The sequence below is a fragment of the Marmota monax genome, unplaced genomic scaffold (assembly GCF_021218885.2).
Source record: "Marmota monax isolate L192 unplaced genomic scaffold, Marmota_monax_Labrador192_F-V1.1 WCK01_AAM20220418_F8-fsc00362, whole genome shotgun sequence".
Taxonomy (NCBI): domain Eukaryota; kingdom Metazoa; phylum Chordata; class Mammalia; order Rodentia; family Sciuridae; genus Marmota; species Marmota monax.
This window is the reverse complement of record NW_026694757.1, coordinates 879,988-898,663: the sequence shown is the minus strand read 5'-3', so window position 1 is coordinate 898,663 and position 18,676 is coordinate 879,988. Positions and strand designations below refer to the sequence as shown.

Below are 18,676 nucleotides of genomic sequence, written 5' to 3'. Positions count from 1 at the left end.
AGAGTGCTGGCTGAGGCGGCCCTGCTTGGCCCGAGCTCACTCTCCGTGTCCCTCCAGTTCCCTGACATCGTGGAGTTCTGTGAGACCATGGCCAACGCCGGCAAGACCGTGATCGTGGCCGCGCTGGACGGGACTTTCCAGAGGAAGGTGCGGTCTCGGGTGGGACGAGGAGGGAGAGGGCCTCAGCGGGCACAGGGCACAGAGCAGGTCTGCCCAGCCGGGGTGCTATCTGCTGCCGCAGACACCTGCGTGGGCAGAGGGTCCGCGGGGTGTGGCACTCGGGGGAAGTGAGGTCCGGGCGAACGTCCCTGGCCCCAGTGCTGCGGGTCAAAGGGTGGAGCCTCGACGCGCACCTGGCAGGTGGCTGAGCACTTCCCGTCCCGCGTGTCGCAGGCGTTTGGTGCCATCCTGAACCTGGTGCCCCTGGCCGAGAGCGTGGTGAAGCTGACCGCTGTGTGCATGGAGTGCTTCCGGGAAGCCGCCTACACCAAGAGGCTGGGCCTGGAGAAGGAGGTAGCGCCCGCCCTCTGCTGCGGGGCGGGGAGGGCGTGGGACCGCCCCCTCCCTGTCCCAGCCCCTCCTCTCATGCCTCTCTGGTCCCTGCTGCCAGGTCGAGGTGATCGGAGGAGCAGACAAGTACCACTCCGTGTGTCGCCTCTGCTACTTCAAGAAGTCCTCCGTGCAGCCTGCAGGGCAGGACAACAAGGAGAACTGCCCCGCACTGGGGAGGGCTGGGGAAGCTGCCGCTGTCCGGAAGCTCTTTGCCCCGCAGCAGGTCCTGCACTGCAGCCCCACCAACTGAGGCCCAGGACCTGCCCCCGGCCCTGCTGCTGCCCCTGCACGCTGTGTGGCCTTCTGAGGAGCCTGGGGAGGGCAGGAGGGTCTGCCTGTGGGGCTTGCCATGTGACAGGAGTCCTTCCTGTGCCTGGTCTGCTGTCACATCTTCCCTCCCTGGGGCCTTTCTCGGTTCTCCCGGCTGCTGGGAAGGTCTGCCCTGGGCTGGAGCCGGCGTGTCTGGTGGTTTGGGGTCTGGCTGCTGCAGCTGAGGGCAGAGTGGCATGCTGTTGTGACATGGGTGCTGCGGGCTGGGTTCCTCCTTGGTGCCGTCACCGCGGGTTTCTGTTCTCCTTGGAAAGTGTGCACCACACTTCCGCCCATCCCCGCAAAGCCCGGGGCTGCTCCTGAGGACCACCTGCTGACCACTGCTGCACTTTGGGCTGAAAGCCCTTCCTATGTTTTGCAGAATGACATCATCTTTCACATGGGTGGCAAGAGCCAGCTGGGGCTCAGACCCCAGGGGCTTGTTTCGTAGAGAGGGAGGGAGGGGGCCATGCATTTTTTCACCATAGTGTAAATAAATACCATTAAGACCCACTAGTTGGGGGCTGGGTGTGGCTCAGTGGTGGAGTGCACAAGGCCCTGATGCTTTACCCAGCGCAGCCAAAAAAAAGTCACCAGTGGCTGAAGTCATCTCCGGCCTGGGCCCCCAGGGTTATGGAGACAGCTGTCACATGACAGGGAGGGGAGTCCCCAACGGTCTGTACTGCTTACCTCTGACCGTGGAGTGTGTCCTAATCCTGTGCCTGCTTGGCTGGCTGGCCGGTTTCAGGACAAAAATGGGTGAAGGAGCCTGGGTCCCAGATTGGAGAAGCGTGATGTGCTGGGGCTGAGAGGCCAGGTTTTATTTGTAAGACATGACACTTGATAGTTCAGGAGCCAAGAAGATGGCTCAGCTGCCCTGGAGAGCAGGCTGTGGGTGGCTCCTTTGGAGGCCAGGGTCCACTGGAGCTGGAATGTTCTTGTAGGTCTGGGCCACACACCTCTTCCCAAGTCCCTAGTGTCAGGGGACTTTGCTTTGCCCCACCCATGAGGGTGCTCATGATACTTGTGGCTCAAACCCTGTTAGTGGGGCCCTGTTGGTTTGTGCTTGAGATTTTGAAACTCTCAGGGCCCATTTCTGACTTCTGTTAACAGCCCAAAAAGGGAAGCCAGGCGTTGTGTGTCTCCTGCCAGAGATGGGCCTGCTCCCTCCCCAGGGGAGTCCAGAGGCTCAGCCCTCACCTGTGGGAAAGTGGAGGCCCTAGTCCATCACCCTTCTGGGGCAGCCCTCACTATGGAGTAGGGGAGGAAAGGGGCAGCTCCCAGGTAACCCCCAGCACTGGCAAGGCAGTCCAGAAAAACCTGTCTTGTTTACAAGCTGAGCACAGGTGCTATTTTGGGTGCTGGGGAGGCAGTGTGCAGAGGGGGGGTGTGTCGCTAGGCATGCAGGAGTCACTGCCAGGCCTCACTCAAAATGCAAGCCCAGGAGCCCAGGCCCCCAGGGCAGGTGCCACACTGGGATTCTTCCCAAGGCTGAGATCCAACCAAGGACAGTAGAAACTGAAAGAAAAACATTTATTCCATCTCCAATCCAGACTCACAACCTCAGGGCAAGGGCATCTTCTCCCAAGGCTTTTTTAGTACATTCGAATATTGTGGGGTGCCCCTGCCCTCCCCATACTCTTAAACCGAAGTTGCAGGATATTTACATAAAGCTGGGTGTTATCAGGCAAAGTCCCTCCCTGCTGCCCTGGTAGGGGCCAGCAGGAAGTGCTACCAGTCATGCCTGGGGTGGCAGCAGCCCCACCCCACGGCTGTCAGGGAGGGAGCCAGCCCAGAGGTTGGCACAGTGGTGACCCCGAGGGTTCAGCAGTGAGCTTGGCCCAGCCTGAGGCCAGGCAAGGGACCAGAGTGGCAGACCTGAGTGAGGAGGCAGGGAGCCTGAGCCAGCACCAAACACAGATATAAGGACTCCCAACCCGTCTTTGGCAGAAAACCCAAATAACTGGCTACTACAGCCCTGGGCTGGGCTGGGCTCCTTCAGGATGGGGGGATGCTGGGCCCTTATCAACAGGGCACATCATCCACACCTTCCTGCTTCTGGCGACTCCAGCAGGGTTAGCAAGTCATTAAAAGCATTGAGGGCTGGGGTATAGCTCAGTGGTCGGGCACTTGTCTAGCAAGAGCAAGGCCCTGGGTTCAAGCCCCAGCATCGCCAAAAAAAAAAATAAGCAATGAGAAAACATCTAACTAAAAACCCTGTCCTAAAAAATGCCCGTGGGGTGCGTGGCTGCAAAGCCCTTTGGGCACAGGCACTTGGGTGCTCTGCCAGCACAGGCAGGCATGGGAAGGCCGGCCCTCTGGTCATCAGCGGCAGCAGGTATGGGCCAGAGGAGGAACCACAGCTCCAGGAGGCAGCCCGCAGGAAAAGTCCAGGGCAGGGGGAGGCCCCGGGCGCCCTCCCTGCGGCCACTCAGTACACGGCCGGCGGCTGGTAGCCCTCAGTGGTCTCTGCACTCTGAGTGAAGGGAGGCTGCTGGTAGTTATCCACTGATGCGCTGGGGTAGGAGGCATAGGCCGTGTTGGGGTCTGGGGTGGGGTCCACATAGTTCTGGATGAAGGCGTCCACTCCGGCCTTGTAGCGCTGGTAGGCCAGGGAAGCCAGTGCGCCCTGCAGGGAGACCTGAGGTTTAGGCAGGACAGGGGGCCCTGATCCCCCTCAGTCTTCACTGAGGACCAAGACCCGCCCGCTGCCCAGCTACCTACCCAGGAGAAGATGGAGAAGAAGCTGAAGGTGATGGCTGCCCGAGCCGAGTCCGCCCCCACCAACACATCCTCCGGCTTGGTGGCTGCCCACTGGTTGGTCAGGAAGCAGAAACCAACAAACCACAGGAAGGTCCAGAGAGCTAGGGAAGGGACCGGAGGGTGAGCTCCAGGGAGTGGCAGGGGCTTTCCAGGGAGCTGGGAGGGGGAGGCCGAGGCAGGAATCTCCCAAAGCTTCAGGGCCTGTGAGCCCAGGAGCTGGGGCAGGGCTAAGAGGACCGAGGGCTGGTGCCCGAGTCCCGCCTTGGACCCCACCACCCACAGGATTCAGCAGTCAGGAAGCCTTCTGTGCAGGTCAGGGGTCACAGGACACAGGCAAAGCCTGCTTGCTCAGGGGGGGTTAGGTGCCCTGAGCTACTCTTTCCCTCCCCAGTCTCTCTCTTTGGTGCTGGGGATTGAACCCTGGGGTGCTCTACCACTGAGCTGTCTCCAGTCCTTTTATTTTGAGATAAGATTTTGCTAAATTGAAGCTCACGGCCTCAAACTTGCCACCCTGCCTCATCCCCTCGTCGCTGGGATTCCAGGCAGAGGCCACTGTGCCCAGTCCTCCCAAGTCCCTTAATCCTAAAGCCCTAGGACCACGGTGTCTCACTCCTACAGATGGATACCTGAGAAGAGCAGGTCGCCAATGACCAGGTACTTGCGGTCAGTGGCGTTGCTGATCTGGGGAAAATAGACATCAACCACGAAGAAGAAGGCGGAGGCCAGGAAGGCCAGCACACCGACGGCGCAGCCGTAGCGGCAGGCGTCCTCGTTGTGATTGAACACACAGTACAGCTGGGGGGACTCGGGGGTGTTGCTGTAGCCCTCGCCGAAGATGCAGGAGAACACGATCAAGGCGAAGACCTAGGAGAGAAAGAGGCCATCCGGTGGGTGGCCCCGAATGAGCCCCTCTGGGGGCACAGCCAGTGGGGACCCCTTCTGAGACCCAGAGAACCGAGACCCAGGCAGGGTGTGTGAACACATGCCTCTCCCACTACAGCTGACCCCTGAGGCTAGCATCCCCAGCCCTGCCCAGGGACTCCTGGACTGGGGAACACCTGTGCCCAGCCCAGCTGCCTGCCTACAGGGTCATCTCAAACAGTCTGAAATGAAGCTGAAGGGCAATCCACCCACCCCGCTGTGAATGAGTCTTAAACAAAACTTCCACAGAGTCATAACCCCTCCCCTCATCATCTTGTACCCCCACTGGGCCAACTTGCCTGGGCTCCCCACCTCTGGAAAGCCACGCCAGAATGCCTGGGGATCCCACCTCCCTAAGCCCCCCTCCAGCAGTAGCCCTGGCCCCTCTAACTCTTCCCTGGTCCAGACTCAACTCCCTAGTGGGCCAGCGTCTCCCTACAAGGACTTCTGGTCTTGGCCTTTCAGCATTCTGGTCCCTCCCCTCCCAGGGCCCTCTGGTCTCCCACCCCAAAGTGTGCCCTGCCTGCACCAGGTGCTCCAGGTGGTGTGACCCACAGGCCTGGGACACAGCCCTGTGCTCTGGAGAAATTGGGCAGCATGGGGAAGGACCAGCTGGATCTGCCAGACGGACTCCAGTCCAGTGGGAATAGCCCACATCACCCCATCTCCTTCTCAATCTTCAATGCCACTGCCCATGCCCACCCCACCTCAGGACAATGTGGGTCAGTCAGTGGGCACCTGGCTCCCTGAGACCCCTATGGCCCAGCCCTGGCCTGCCCAGCCCTGCAGGTCCTCTCAGGGAGCTCTTAATAGGCGTCTGGGGCTAGACGTCACAGCCCTATCCCAGCTGGAGACGGAGGCGGATCTCCGGGTGCTGGGAGCAGAGTGCCCACAGGCCTCCTGGCACTGCCATCCCGACCCGCAGAGCATCTGCCCCTTGGGCACTTCCCAGCGCAGCACCACTCAGACCTCACAGTCAGGCGGGGGCCCCCCCACCTTCGGGTTCCATAGGCGAGGACCCCCCCCTTAACTACAGGGCCTGCCCGGCCCACGGGGAGGGCGCACATTTGAGTCCCCGGGTCTTGGGGAGGGCAGCGGACTCGGGCCGGCTCCTGGGTGGGGAGGAAACTGTTTCGGGGCACCAGGCAGCCCCCTCCCTGCCCCCATGTGGCTCCAGAAAGTCCCCTCCGGTGAACTCCCAAGCTGGGAGTCGCGCGCGCGGCCACCTGTTCTGGAGCTGCCCCAAGACCCTCCCACTGCCAGCAGGGCGACAGGCCTGCTCCCCGCGGCGCCTCCCCGGCACCGCGCCGCGGCAACGGGGGCAAGGGGTGCGGGGACGGCGGGCCCGGGACCCCAGGGGACGGCGGGCGGGGGCCTGGAGGGCACGGCTGGCCCCTGGACGCCAGCCCCGCGCGCGCCGCAGGCCCGGGACGCCGGGCGCCGCCACCTGTCGCGCTCCCGGGCGGGGGTCGCGGGACGCCCGCCCGCTCCCGCTCACCATGCTCAGGGCGCGCACCACCACCTGCGGCTGCGCCAGGAAGCGCCGCAGGTCGAAGGAGCCGCCCGCCTTGGCCGCGCCGTAGGCCCCGCTCTCCATGTCGCCGCCGCCGCCGCGCCGCGGAACGCCAGGAACCAGCCGGGTCCCGCCCCGCCCGGCCGAGGGGCGTGGCCGCGCCGCCGGGGACCGAGGGCAAAGTGCCGCCCCGGCGAGCGGCGGCGGCAGGTGGCGGCGCGCGGGTCGGCCGAGGAGTGCAGCGCGACCGTGCGTCCCCGGGGGTCGGAGGCGACGCAGTGCCGAGGAAGAGGGCCCGCCCCCGGCCTCCCGGGCCCTCCTCCAGGACGCCCGCCGGACGCTGCTGGCCCCGCCCCGCGCCCTCCCCCCCCCCCGCGCCGCACCCGGCCCGGCCGCAGCGCGGGGACAGCGCGCGCCGCCGCGTGCGGGGTGGGGTCGGTGCCCAGCCGCGCGACCGAATAAAAGCAAAAAGCAGCCACAGCCCGGGACCCCTCCCCGTCGCTCCTCCTCCTCGGGTCGAGACCCCCTCTTCCTCACCCTTCCCGGGCTGGGCCGAGGGGCCGCGCGCTTCCAGGTCCCTAGGAGGTGTGCAGACAGCCCAGGCTCCCAGGGAGGCAGGCAGGGGCCGAGGTCAACTCAGTTCTGGCCTCTTCCCCGCGTCCTCCGACCCACACCAAAAAAATGTTCAGAGCCTCTGAGACGGGGAGCAGGAGAGCTCCGGGGTGGGGACCGTGGGAACCGAGGGGCGTCTCCGGGGGCCACGTGCTGCCTCCCAGAGAGAATTACACCCTTTGCTAGTGGCAGGTGAGGATGGTGAGGGCCCTTGTACCTAGTGAGCAGGCCAGAGAGAGGTGAGCCAGGGGACTGCCACAGGGCAGAGGGGGGCAGGGGTGGGGAGGAACTGGCCTGTCACCAGTGGTCTTCCGCCTCCTCCCCACATTTGGGTGACCACTTGGATGGATGGTGACCACCTGCTGGGAAGTGAGCACAGGGGTCCACACAGATGTCCTTCCCATGGACCCCTAAAATGCTGAAGGCCCTGACACCCTAAGAGCCTTTCATTTTCTTTCTTCTTCTTCTTCTTTTTTTTTTTTCTTTTATTGAACTGAGAATTGTACCCAGGGACACTTTACAACTGAGCTACATACCAGCACTTTTTATTTTTTCATTTTGAGACAGGGTCTTATGCTAAGTTGCTGAGGTTCTGTCACCCAGACTGGGGCCTGAGCCTCAGGAGGGACTGGGATAACAGGATGCACCATCATGCCCACCTGTTTTTGTTTTTTAATAAACCTTATTGTTCATGTTTAACAGGCTGTTGTGGGATCCGTGTGAATAGTTAAAAGCAGCCTGGGATGTACCTCCGTGGCAAAGCATTTGCTTAGATAGTAAATAGTTTCCCCCAGGCATGGTGGCACGTGCCTGTAACATCAGCCACTCGGGAGATTGAGGCAGGAATATTTCAAGTTCAAGGACAGTCTGGGCAATTTAGCAAGGCCCTGTCTCAAAATAAAAATGGGCAGGGGCCGCAGCTCAGTGGCAGAGCGCTTGCCCAGCACCTGTGAGGCGCTGGGTTCAACCCTCAGCACCACGTAAAGATAAGTAAAATAAAGGCAAGCTGTCCATCGGCAAATAGAGAATGAAAAAAAAAAATTTAAGTATTTTTTATAAGAGAAAATGCCTGGGGATGTAGCTCAGTATAGAGTGCCCCTGGGTTCAATCCCCAGAACCACAAAAACAAACCAGCAAACAAATGAACCCCGTCTTCCCTGGGTTCCGTCTTCCCTGGGTTCCCTCCCTTCCTTTCTTCTTTTGCTTTGTGATGCGGAGGAGGCAGGAGAAGGTGCCTCTGTTCCCACAAATCAGTACTATTGTGATGCGGAGGAGGCAGGAGAAGGTGCCTCTGTTCCCACAAATCAGTACCATTCCGAAGCCTGGTCTGGTCCGTGTTCTTGCTGTCTGTCCTTTGTCCCTGCATCCCCCCCCCCCCAGGGCTTCTTCATTCCAGTGGTGGGCTCCCCTGCAGGCGGCAGGGCAGGGGACTCTCCTCCTGTGTCTCTGTTACCTCCTTCATGACAAAGGAGCTGAGGGTTCAGGTCAGGAGAGCTCACCTGTCAGTCACCCCTCAGGAGGCCTCTGGGAGTTTCATGGCGCCCAGTGCTTGCTTCAGAGCCCTGGGCATGAGGAGAGGCAGGAAGCTTACTCACCCACCTAACCAAGTGGGCTGAATGCCAAGAGGGTGGTCAGTGGAGCCCGTCTATACCCCATGATCTGGCCTCTGAACAGGACAGCCTTGCCAGGAAGAGGCCCCGAGGAGAGGCCGCCTCCCAGCTCAAGGAGGAGGAGCAGCCACCACTGAAGGCTTGCCGTGGGCCTGGGCACAAGGCCCGTGCCACTTCACTGTCAATGAAGGGATGGTCCTGGAGAGGGGACCCCAGGAGGCGCAGTCCTGTTCCTTCACCACCTGCGAGAGAGAGACTGACCCATGTGATTCCCACGGGGGGCAGAAACTCCTGGCTCACCCTGGTCCCTGGGAGGCATCATCTGAGTCACGAGGAACAGAAGAAAGTGCCCCAGCCAGAGGTCAGCTGCCTCCCTTGCAGGGTGGCTGGGTGTGCCGGTCAGTGTCGCGTCAGGGACGCTCGAGGCTGGGCAGACCCTCCTCCCACAGCAGGCCCTTCACGCCTGCCTTGGAGTCATGCCTGTTGGCACAGCCTTTCTGGCCTTGGCAACAGCTCTGCCCTACAAGCCCACTGCCCACTGCCCCGATGCAGGGCCCAGCTGTCCACAGGGTGGCCGCCAGCTCTCCTCTCCCTGTATTGAACACCTTATCCAGCCAGCACCCAGAGGCAACAGCTGCGATGGAGATGGGGCTGTGGCCGACACGAGGGTGGGGCCCAGGGGCAGCTCACCTGTGGCAGCAGGGGCAGTGGGTGTGGGCCCCCTTTACATGGCTGCCTCCTGGGCCCTTCCTGCTCTGCTTCCCACCCCCTCCTTCTGGACACTCTAGCAGGATCCCGGCCCCACCCAGAAGTGCCACCTCCCCTCACCTGGGGGCACGAGTCAAAGGTGCTGCTCTGAGCACTGCACTGCCTACAGCCTGGCACTAGAACCAGCCCAACATCCGGGATGCCAGGAAGGAGAAGTTGGCAGGCCGCCTGTGGAGCAGCGTCTGCCGCCTGGGGAGGTGCCCGCCCTGTCCAACCAGGCTGCAGGTGACGGGTGGGACATCGCCACCCTAGGGCCTGACCCTCTGTCCTGCAAGGTGAAGTCAGCCTGCAGCTGGGACACTGGCTCTGTCGGGGTGGGAGAGGGTCGTATAGTCATGACTGGGAGGTTTTAAACCCCCTCCCCGGTGAGTCTCCTCCTTACAAAATGCCTAACCAGCCAGGAGGCTTAGCTATGACTGCTGCCTCCTCCAGGGAGCCTGCCAGAGTACCCACTCCATTACTCAGTCTGGGCTTCCAGTCTACTTGCAATGTGTACCGTAAAATTTCACTTCTAGCTTTATTCTTGTGTAGTATGTATTTCAGTTGCCAGACTTAACAAATGAAAATACAAAGTACTCAGTTAAATTTGAATTTCAGCTGGGTTCAGTGGCACACACCAGTAATCCCTGCAATTTAGGAGGCTGTGGCAGGAGGATTGCAAGTTCGAGGCCAGCCTCAGCAACTTAGCAAGACCCTGTCTCAAAATAAAAAATAAGGGCTGGGGCTGGGGCTGGGGCTCAGTGGCAGAGCGCTTGCCTCCCATGTGTGAGGCACTGGGTTTGAGTCTCAGCACCACATATAAATAAATAAAATAAAGGTCCATCGACAGCTGAAAAATATTTTTAAAAATAAAAAGGGCTGGGGATGTCATTCAGTGGTAGAGCATCCCTGGGTTCCATCCCCAGTACCCCCCAAAAAACAAAAAAGATGGTCTGTCACACCAAATGGTCCTGATTTTGTCCTCTCCACAGCCCTGCCTGGAAGAGAGCTTCTTTGGGACAAGAACTATCTTAGAAGACTCTGGACTCTAGAACCTTCTGCCCAATGCTCTGAACATCCTTAGGGATTAGTCCTGATCCCAGGGCTGGTTTATCCTACAAAAGTTCTCACCTGATCCTTCCTTAGGACCCCTGGGATGGTTCCATTCTCTTTTCAGATGAAGCAAGTGAGGCCCAGAGGCTGAGTGTCTCCTCCTGGACTCCACAGCCGGTGGCATGGGAACCAAACCTCCACCTGTTGGGCTCCAGGCCCTGGGTGCCCCTGCCTCTAGGCTGCCTCTTCTCGTTGGTCTCCTCCTCCTCCTCCTCCTTCTCCTTCTCCCCTCCCAGGGGCACTAGACCACCGAGCCACATCCCCAACAGTTTTTTTTTCTTTTTATTTTGAGACGGGGTCTTGCTAAGATACTGAGGCTGGCCTTGAACTTGCAATCCTCCTGCCTCAGCCTCCTGAGCTGAGGATTACAGATGTGGCTGGTCTTCTTCAGGTGTGGGTCAGAGAGTGGATGGGGGTCCTGGTCCCACCCCCAGCGAGGTAGGCAACAGGTCCTGGCTCCCACTGCCCTGGCTCCCAAGGACGCCTGAGTGAGGATCTAGCTGGAGGAAGGCAGGGTTTGCAGCCTGTCAGAGAGAAGTCTGAAATGGCCCAGGGCAACTTCTTCAGCCTCCGAGAGTGTCTTGTCCACCTCTGCAGCTGGGCACCTGGCTGCAGCGCTGGTGGCTGTGAAGATCTACCGCTGGAACTTGAGAAAAGTGCCCGTCAGCCGGAAGTCAGGCCTGGTCACCTGCACCCCCAGCTCTCCCACACCTGCCCTGGAGGCCCCCAGCCAGGGGCGGGTCTGCCCTGTGGCCAGGTCCCGTGGGACTAAGGATGGCCTCGGGGAGGCAGCCTGTCTCCTGTCCCCCACTGTCCTGCCCTGGTCCTCTCTGCCCACCCAGCAGATCTCCTTTCATCTGCACCCCACATGCCCCCCAGCCCCACGCTCCGGTCTCACGTGCCCTCAGCTCTGAGTACATCTGCCGCGGGGCGCTGGGCCCCTGGCTTTTGGGTCTCCACCACCTTCTGGTCCACCTGGATGACCCGCTGGCCAAGAGGAAGTAGGTGACAGGCTGGGGTGCTTGGGGGTGGCACATGATGAGAACTCTGTGCCTTTGGGAAAAATCCTGCAGGACTTGGGGCAGTGGAGATCTCGGGCTGATACCTGGGAGGTGACGGGTTGAGGAGAGAAAGAAAGCAGATTAATCAGCACCGTAAGAAAGTCCTGGCCTGGCCCTCCTTCCCAAAGCCGAGGGGTCACCCCCGGCTCAGCGCCTCCACTTCCGCACGCTCCGGCAGCTCTGAGACGCCCTAGCAGACGCCAGTCCACACTCGCCTGAGCTGCACCCTCCGGCTGAAGCAGGCGGCGGCCCACATGTGTGTCAGCAGTTGAGTGGGTCAACAGAACGTGGTGGTCCGTGTAGAAGGACGTTGTTGTCTAAAAAGCAATGCAGGCTGCGGTGTAGCTCAGCAGGAGATAGGAGGCCCTGGGTCCTGTCCCCAGGGCGGCTGGGACAGAGCAGCACTAAGTCAACAGGTTGAGACTGAAGTGGAGAGCCCACAGCCGCCTCCCGGTGAGCTCCCGTGCAGACTCCAGCAAAGATGACCTCATCTGTGCCTCTTTTAAAGCTTCAGATTTTTTTTTTTAGGTGGCATAGGTAGGTACCGGGGATTGAACCCAGGGGTGCTTGACCACTGAGCCACGCCCCCAGCCCTTTATATATTTTATTTTGAGACAGGGTTTCACTGAGTTGTCTAGGGCCTTGCTAAATTGCTGAGGCTGGCCTTGAACTTGCTATCCTCCTACCTCAGCCTCCCAAGTGGCTGGGATCACAGGTGTGCGCCACATGCCCAGCTGAGAATCCCCTATTTTGAAGGGGTGGGGGGTGCTTTGCTCTTTTCTTCCAAACAGCCTTTCATGCAAAATCTTATTTACAGAATGTAGATCTATGGCTGGAGTGGAAGTCACTCTCTGGGGCACTGATTTACAGATCTCTACTGATACCTCTGTCATTGCAAACTCTGGGGCCAACAGACCTTCTTGGTCCACAGATGGCCCTGGGCCCGAGGCTGCCTCAGGTCGGGAAATGGGGGTCCAGGGCGAAGTGTGGCTTTGCGAAGGGAAATGATCTTGACTTAAAAGAAAGAAAGTGAAAAGCAAAACTGCCCCTCTCATTTCCATGGTGATGCCATCAATAGCAGCCTGATTTGCATATGGCCTCAGAGAAGTCCGTTAATAACTGGTTTCCAGGGGCTCTCACTTGTTTTAGCCCAGGGTACTTTACCTCTGAGTCACATCCCCAGCCCTTTTTACTATTTATTTTGAGCCAGAGCCTCACCAAAATGATGCTGAGGCGACTTTGAACTTGCCATCCTCCTGCCTCAGCCTCCGGAGGTGCTGGGACTCCAGCTGTGTGCCTGTGGCTGGGCCTGGTGGGCATCACTCTTTAGTCTACAGGATGGGTGTGCTCTGTTCCTGTGGCTACTCCATTTATAGATCTCGCCCACCAGTAAAGGGTGGTCTCTCGTTTAAAGTCCAACTTCTGTGTCAGGATATTGAAATGGTGAAATGAAACACTTTCAATTTAATAAAGTGACATCAAGGTTACTCTAGGGACTGGAGGCTAAACCAAATGGAGATTAAAGGAGGAAACGGCGGGGCTGGGGTACAGCTCGGGGTAGAGCATGTGCTTAGCACACACAAGGCCCTGGGTTTGGTCTCCAGCAACAGAAAAAAGAAAAGAAAGAGAAAACAGGAAGCTGTCGGCAGCCTGGTGCCAGCCTGGCTCGAGGCCCTCGGGATGACCCCACCTCCCAGTGGACTTGTCTCCAGGATAATTGGAAGTTCGGAAATTTGAGTCTCATCCCCAGGGACTGCAATCCCTCACACCTGAGGCCCAGGGGGCTGGTTTAGAGCAAGAAGACCACCTGTCCAGGGTAAAATCATGGCCTCCCAAAAGGTCACATTCCACGCCAGGTGCAGTGGTGCATGCCTGTAGTCCCAGCGACTCGGGAGGCTGAGACAGGAGGATCACAAGTTCAAAGCCAGCCTCAGCAACTTAGCAAGGCGCTGAGCAACCAAGTGAGATCCTGTCTCAAAATAAAAAAGTAAAAAGGGCTGGGGAGTGACTCAGTGGTTAAGTATTCCTGGGTTCGGTCCCCAGTGTCAAAAAATAGATAGATAGATAGATAGATAGATAAAGATAGATGATGTTTGAGCGCTTCTGAATGGGCCCTTATTTGAAAATGGAGTCTTTGCAGATGCAATCAAGTTAAGTGATTTACTTCTCCTCAGTAATCTATGCTGGATTAGGGTGGAGCCTAACAGAAGAGGACAGGAGACCCGGGTGGACGCCTAGCAGAAGCCAAGAGAGAGTAAGGGACAGGCTTGCCCTGGAGCCTCCAGAAGGAGAGGGCCTGCCTGCAGCTAGACTCTGGACCGGCCTCCAACACTGCAAGAGAACACGTGCCTGCGTCTCAGCCTGCTGCTAAGGTAGCCACAGGGCACTTACACCACCCCCCAGAACAGTTCTGTAAAATCTTAGACCCCCACCTGAGGATCCTAACTGGCTTCAGAGCTACCTGGAGGCCACCCATCAAGGATCCTTTGCTGTTGCTCCTGCGACTTAAACTCTGTTTATTGGTAGCTGGGACTGAACCTCGGGGTGCTCTGCCACCGGGCCACATCCCCAGCCTATTTTATTTTTTGTTTTGAGATGGGGCCTCTCTAAGTTGCCGAAGCTGGCCTCAAACTTGTGATCTCCTGCCTCAGCCTCCCAAATCGCTGGTGGTGGGTGCCACTGTGCCCAGCAAACTGTAGTTTAAATCTGTCTCCAGTCAGATATTCCTCCCTAGAAATGAGGACGTGGCTGTGACGTTTGCATCAGCCCGAGTCACCTCATCCCCTGCTCACCCTTATCGTTCCCGCTGTGAGCCGCCTCTCACCACCCAGTCCTGAGCTCCTCCTCGGCACCCAGGCACCTCGGCCAGCCTCCTGCTGTCTGTATCTTATGGGAACCGGATCCCTCCTGCCCGGGCACCATTTTGGGTGGTGGCCTGTCCCCCGGAGCCTTCATGGACTGGGCTGAAGGTTGGCATCCTTGTGATATTTCTGGGCCATCTTCCCTGCCCCCTCCCTAAGCGACCATCTCTCTCACTCTTTGAAGGCTGGCCGTCACTCCCGCTTCTCCCGGGTGCCCAGGCTCCTCGGTTCCTAATGCCCAGGCCTCCTGCCCGCCTTCCGTTCCCACTGACGGGTTTCCTCCAGCAGGCTGCACTTGATGGAGCCAACCCTCGCCGTGGCCCACACCAAACCCTGGGGTCATCTTCAGGGGCCTGTGCTTCCGTGTGTGTGTGTGTGTGTGTGTGTGTGTTACTAGGGATGGAACTCAAGGGAGTTCACCCAGAACTACACCCCCGCCTTTTTCTTTTTCTTATTTTTAAATTTTGAGACAGGGTCTCACTAAATTGCTGAGACTGTGATCCTCTTGCCTCAGCCTCCCAAGTCGCTGGATTCCAGGTGTGGGCCACCAGCCACGAGTATTTGCTGAATGGATGAAGGAGATGTACCCGTCAGTCATTCTCTTAGTTATCAGGGCTTGGTCACCAAAAATCTGAGCAGCAGCCAGGGACTGGGGTTGTTTTGGAGGCAGGACTGCCCCTCCAGGTACTTTCCTGAGACCCAGACACCAGGTCTTTTTTTAGCGGCAACAAAGTGTTTGTTTTTACAGCAAATGAGGAAATGATAACTCAGTCCGCACCTCTTTCAAGTGAGACCTGCGTCATCACTGCCCCGTACCCGCCCAGGAAGTGGAACACGGGGGGATGCCCAGTGACCCAGGTGACATGGACAAAGAGAAGACCAAGCCACATCACCACCAGCGTTGTGGCCTGGTTGGTGGCTGCAGTAGGGAACTAAGAGATCGGTGGGGTGAGTAAGGCCTTCCTGAGCACTAAGGCCAGACCAGGGCCACACATCCCGGGGTCGAGGGACACAGATGGCTGTGGGAGCAGATGAGATGGCCCCCTGCAGGGGCCACTGGGTCCTCCCAGCCCATGCAGCCGGGCATCTCACCTGAGCTTGGATCTGGGGCTTCCAGACAAGTCGGTGGTTTTATCTTTTGTCTTCCTTTCCCTCCCTCCCTCCCTCCCTCCCTCCCTCCCTCCCTCCCTCCGTCCGTTCCTTCCTTCCTTCCTTCCTTCCTTCCTTCCTTCCTTCCTTCGTGCTGGGGATTGAACTCAGGGCACTTAACCACTGAGCCACATCCCCAGCCATTTTTGATATTTTATTTAGAGACAGGGTCTCTCTGAGTTGCTTAGGGCCTCGCTAAGTTGCTGAGGCTGGCCTTGAACTTGCAATCCTCCTGCCTCGGCCTCCTGAGCTGCTGGGATCACCGGCGTGCGCCATGACTTCCTGCTCAGCCCATGGTTTTCTGACCAGGTTCAGGGACTTGGGCAGGAAATGCTGCTTCTTCAAGGACCACGTCCCCTACCGTCAGGTAACCATTTGTCTCCACTCTTCTCCTGCTGCGCCTGCCTGGTCAACCACTGGCTGCCCCCAGGGGTAACGGATGTGTCCAGGAATGGACACTTGGCCCAAGTGTCCATTGACCCAGGCCAATTACTGCCCTGTCCCTGGCTCCCCCTCTTGCCATTCTCAGGGGGCGCTGCTGAGGCCTGGTGACTTCAGGAGCTGGTCTGAGGGGTGGCCCTCCTGTCCAGGGAACAGTGGGAAGGGCAACGGGGAGAGTCAGTGCAGGTGTCCTCAGACCAGCTGTGCTGGCCCTTGGTGGCGCCCTGTCTCCCCAGCCACCTTGAGTCAGCTCTGTGGCCTGCCACTCATGGTCCTGAGGATGCAGCCTGTGCCTCCCACCCCTCAGCTACGTGCCTGTCATTTCTCCAAGGGGACAAGGGTATTCTTTCTTAGTTCCCAGCAAAATCCCCATTCTCGAGTCAAGTCTGTTCTCGCTCCTGCTGGGGGTGGGTTGGGGGAGGATGTGAGGCCTGCAGGGGGACCCAGAAGAGGTCTCTTGGGGAGGCCGGTCTGCTGCCTACAGGCCCAGGAAGCAGTGCTTTCCCCCGTCGTCTCTGGGGAATGGATTCAGCTTCCGCGTCCCTGAGGAGTCGCCTCATCTTCTCTGGATTTGGGATTCCAGGTCAGAGGAGGGCCATGGGCAGCTCCAGGGACATCTTCCCTGGGCCTTGGTGGGACCCAGGACTTTCCTGCCCCACCCCAGGCCTCTGGGGATCACCTGTGTACCCTTCTGTTGGGTGTCATTTCCTGGGAGATGCCCCTCTGTCCATTGGCTAAGCCTCTCTCCATCTGGCAGAGGGGAAAGGGCTGGTTACCTGCAGGTCACCTCTCGAGGGGAGTTTGGGGCGACCCCAGAGCCCTCCAGTTCCCCACCACACAGTGGCACTTTGTGACTTTGCCCGCCCAGGGCCAGTCTCCCCACAGCAGAGGGCCCTACCACCGCCTCCTGTTTCTCTCACATCCTGTTCCGGGAAGGGCCCCAGCAGGCTGCCTGGCCTGAGGGACGAGGAGGCCACAGAGATGGGAGAGCCCTCACCACTGGCGGGACAGTCCAGGAACAGCCAAGGTGGAAGGCGCTGGGACTCCTGCCCTCCCCCTGCAGTGGACTGTGCACCCGAGGAGACCTGACCCCCAGGGGGTCTCTCACTTGTGGGCTACTGGCAAAGTGGGGTCCTCCTTTCACAACCCGTTGGCTCCCTGTCCTCTACAGAAAGTCACTCCGGCCCTGTGGCACCTGCTGCAGGTGTGTGGCTCTGTCTGCACCTGTCCCTTGGCCTCCCCGTCTAGAGGCCTGGGACCCCACTCCCAGCCCCCTGCAGGGCTCCAACACCAGGCTTTGCTCTGACCTCCTCATCTCTGCCAACCTCCCTTTTCCGAGGCTCCACTGTCACCTCCTTCATGAACCCTCCTGCTGGAAGGGGCCCATCCCCTGTTGTCCCCTCATCGTCTTCCTGATTACAAGGGGTCCTGGGTCCCATTCCCACTTCTCCCATTGGGCTCCTTCAGGCCACTCTGCAAAAGGAGCCCTGAGGCCCTTCTAGCTACAGTCCATCAGGACTTGCTCACTTAATCCTTCCGGCCACTCAGAGGAGTGGGACCTCCTCCCCATGTCTTGGATGAGCAAGCTGAGGCCCGAGATTGGCTGAATTCCTCCAGGTCTCTAAGCCTGTCCCCAGTGGTTGGCCAGGTCCACTTGGGTGGAAGGGAGGAGGAGGTGCTGAGGACAGGCCCTTTTTCGTCCTTACAGAGGTCCTCACACTTTAGCATTCCTCTAAGGGCTCATTAAAACACTCGCTGGGGCTAGGGCTGGGGCTGGGGCTGAGAGGTAGAACGTTCACCTAGTACGTGCGAGACCCTGGGTTCGATCCTCAGCTCTTGCTCTACCACTGGACCTGAGTTTGACCCCAGCACTGCCCAAACAAGACAACAACACAAACAAACAGAAAATATTACTGATGTTTAGAGTTCCCGGTGCAGGAGGTCTGGGCCTAGAGTTTGCATTTCTAACCTGCTTCCAGATGTTGCTGCTGGGGTCCAGGGACCTGTTAATTAACATATGCCACCTTCACCTGGGCCAGGCTAGTGGCCCTCTGCAGACTGAACACAGTTTGTTGGTTTTCCTCGGGGTCTCATAGGCAGCTCCCAGACCAGGACCTAGCACTTAGCACCTAATCTGTGTTCCCTCCTGGACTGCTGGGTCAAGTGGTCAGCAGGGGCAGAGGTCCATGGGTGAGAAGCTCGGGAGAGGGGACTATGGCCTGGAGAATCGCTCAGGGAGGCCTCTGGCAGCAGGAGGAGCTGAACTGGCCAAGTCTTCATGATCACATGAGAAGCCCCCAGCCCCAGGCCATTGGGCCAGAGCTGCCTGGATGGTGTCCAGGCAGAAATGCAGGGAGACGCTGGAAGATTTTCAGCCATGTCCTGGGCTCCTTCTGGCCTTCCCTTCTCAGTTCTCCATCCCAGCTGCATGTGAGAGACCCCTGGATGATTTAAAAAGTCTGGAGGGGCCGAAGGGGTGGCTTAGTGGTACAGTCTCTGCTTAGCTCCTGGGAGGCCCTGGATTTGATCCTCAATAAATGAATTAAAGTCCTAATGCCCCTGGCTGTGCCTGGACCAACACCTCAGAGTGGCTGGGAGGGGCCAGCTCCTGACAGCTCCTCAGGGTCGTGTTTTCGGAGGCTGGGAACTGTGGGTTCAGTAGCCCTGCCTTTGGGGCTGTGATGGTCAGGCCAGCTCCTGCAGCCCACACTCACAGCACATGGCTCCCACTCACCTCACGGGGCTCAAGGTCAGCTCAGTGAGCAGGCTGGAGGACAGGTTGTGTGGAAGGCTGGGTTCTGGCTTCCTGAGGTGCCCTTGATGACACAGGTTTGAGAGGATGGAACAGTGAGGAGCCTTCAAGGGAGGGGCTGACAACACCCTCCCATTGCAGTGAGCCCTTGTGGTCACGGTTGGAATGGCCTCTCATATGGGTCCAGTGTGGCCTTGCAGCCCATGCCTCTGGGTCCATTCACATCCCAGCTCTGCCCCTTGTTGACCATGGCCGGGACCTTTGTGGGCTCC

General features: G+C 59.0%; 2 protein-coding genes and 1 long non-coding RNA gene across 4 annotated transcripts; 2 read left to right on the top strand and 1 right to left on the bottom strand.

The window, feature by feature from the left end:
• Nucleotides 1-9: 9 nt before the first annotated feature.
• Nucleotides 10-1,658, top strand: LOC124079414 (thymidine kinase, cytosolic). Its single transcript, XM_046424941.2, has 3 exons — nt 10-147; nt 394-513; nt 611-1,658. Exons 1-3 carry the CDS (start codon nt 88-90, stop codon nt 800-802), a joined length of 372 nt encoding a protein of 123 aa, XP_046280897.1. The 5' UTR covers nt 10-87; the 3' UTR covers nt 803-1,658.
• Nucleotides 1,659-2,380: 722 nt separating this feature from the next.
• Syngr2 (synaptogyrin 2) lies at nt 2,381-6,292 on the bottom strand. Of its 2 annotated transcripts, XM_046424939.2 has the most exons (4): nt 6,044-6,190; nt 4,251-4,488; nt 3,586-3,725; nt 2,381-3,490 (listed from the first exon to the last, which is right to left on the bottom strand). In XM_046424939.2, exons 1-4 carry the CDS (start codon nt 6,140-6,142, stop codon nt 3,293-3,295), a joined length of 675 nt encoding a protein of 224 aa, XP_046280895.1. In that variant the 5' UTR covers nt 6,143-6,190; the 3' UTR covers nt 2,381-3,292. The 2 variants fall into 2 exon arrangements, with proteins under 2 accessions (XP_046280895.1, XP_046280896.1); XM_046424940.2 differs by lacking the exon at nt 3,586-3,725 and having other exon boundaries at nt 6,044-6,292.
• An 8,435-nt stretch (nt 6,293-14,727) lies between these two features.
• On the top strand, nt 14,728-18,206 carry LOC124079403 (uncharacterized). Its single transcript, XR_006847342.1, has 2 exons — nt 14,728-15,010; nt 15,521-18,206. It is a non-coding gene; the product is annotated as an uncharacterized LOC124079403 (long non-coding RNA).
• Nucleotides 18,207-18,676: the final 470 nt, after the last annotated feature.

Bases quoted from the DNA above. Each gene is read 5' to 3' on its own strand.
- LOC124079414 (XM_046424941.2), top strand. From the start codon at position 88: ATGGCCAACGCCGGCAAGACCGTGATCGTGGCCGCGCTGGACGGGACT. The intron at 148-393 runs GTGCGGTCTCGG...CGCGTGTCGCAG, and splicing joins ACGGGACTTTCCAGAGGAAG to GCGTTTGGTGCCATCCTGAA. The intron at 514-610 runs GTAGCGCCCGCC...CCCTGCTGCCAG, and splicing joins GGCTGGGCCTGGAGAAGGAG to GTCGAGGTGATCGGAGGAGC.
- Syngr2 (XM_046424939.2), bottom strand. From the start codon at position 6,142: ATGGAGAGCGGGGCCTACGGCGCGGCCAAGGCGGGCGGCTCCTTCGAC. The intron at 4,489-6,043 runs GTGAGCGGGAGC...TTTCTCTCCTAG, and splicing joins TGGTGCGCGCCCTGAGCATG to GTCTTCGCCTTGATCGTGTT. The intron at 3,726-4,250 runs GTATCCATCTGT...TCCCTTCCCTAG, and splicing joins TGGCGACCTGCTCTTCTCAG to CTCTCTGGACCTTCCTGTGG.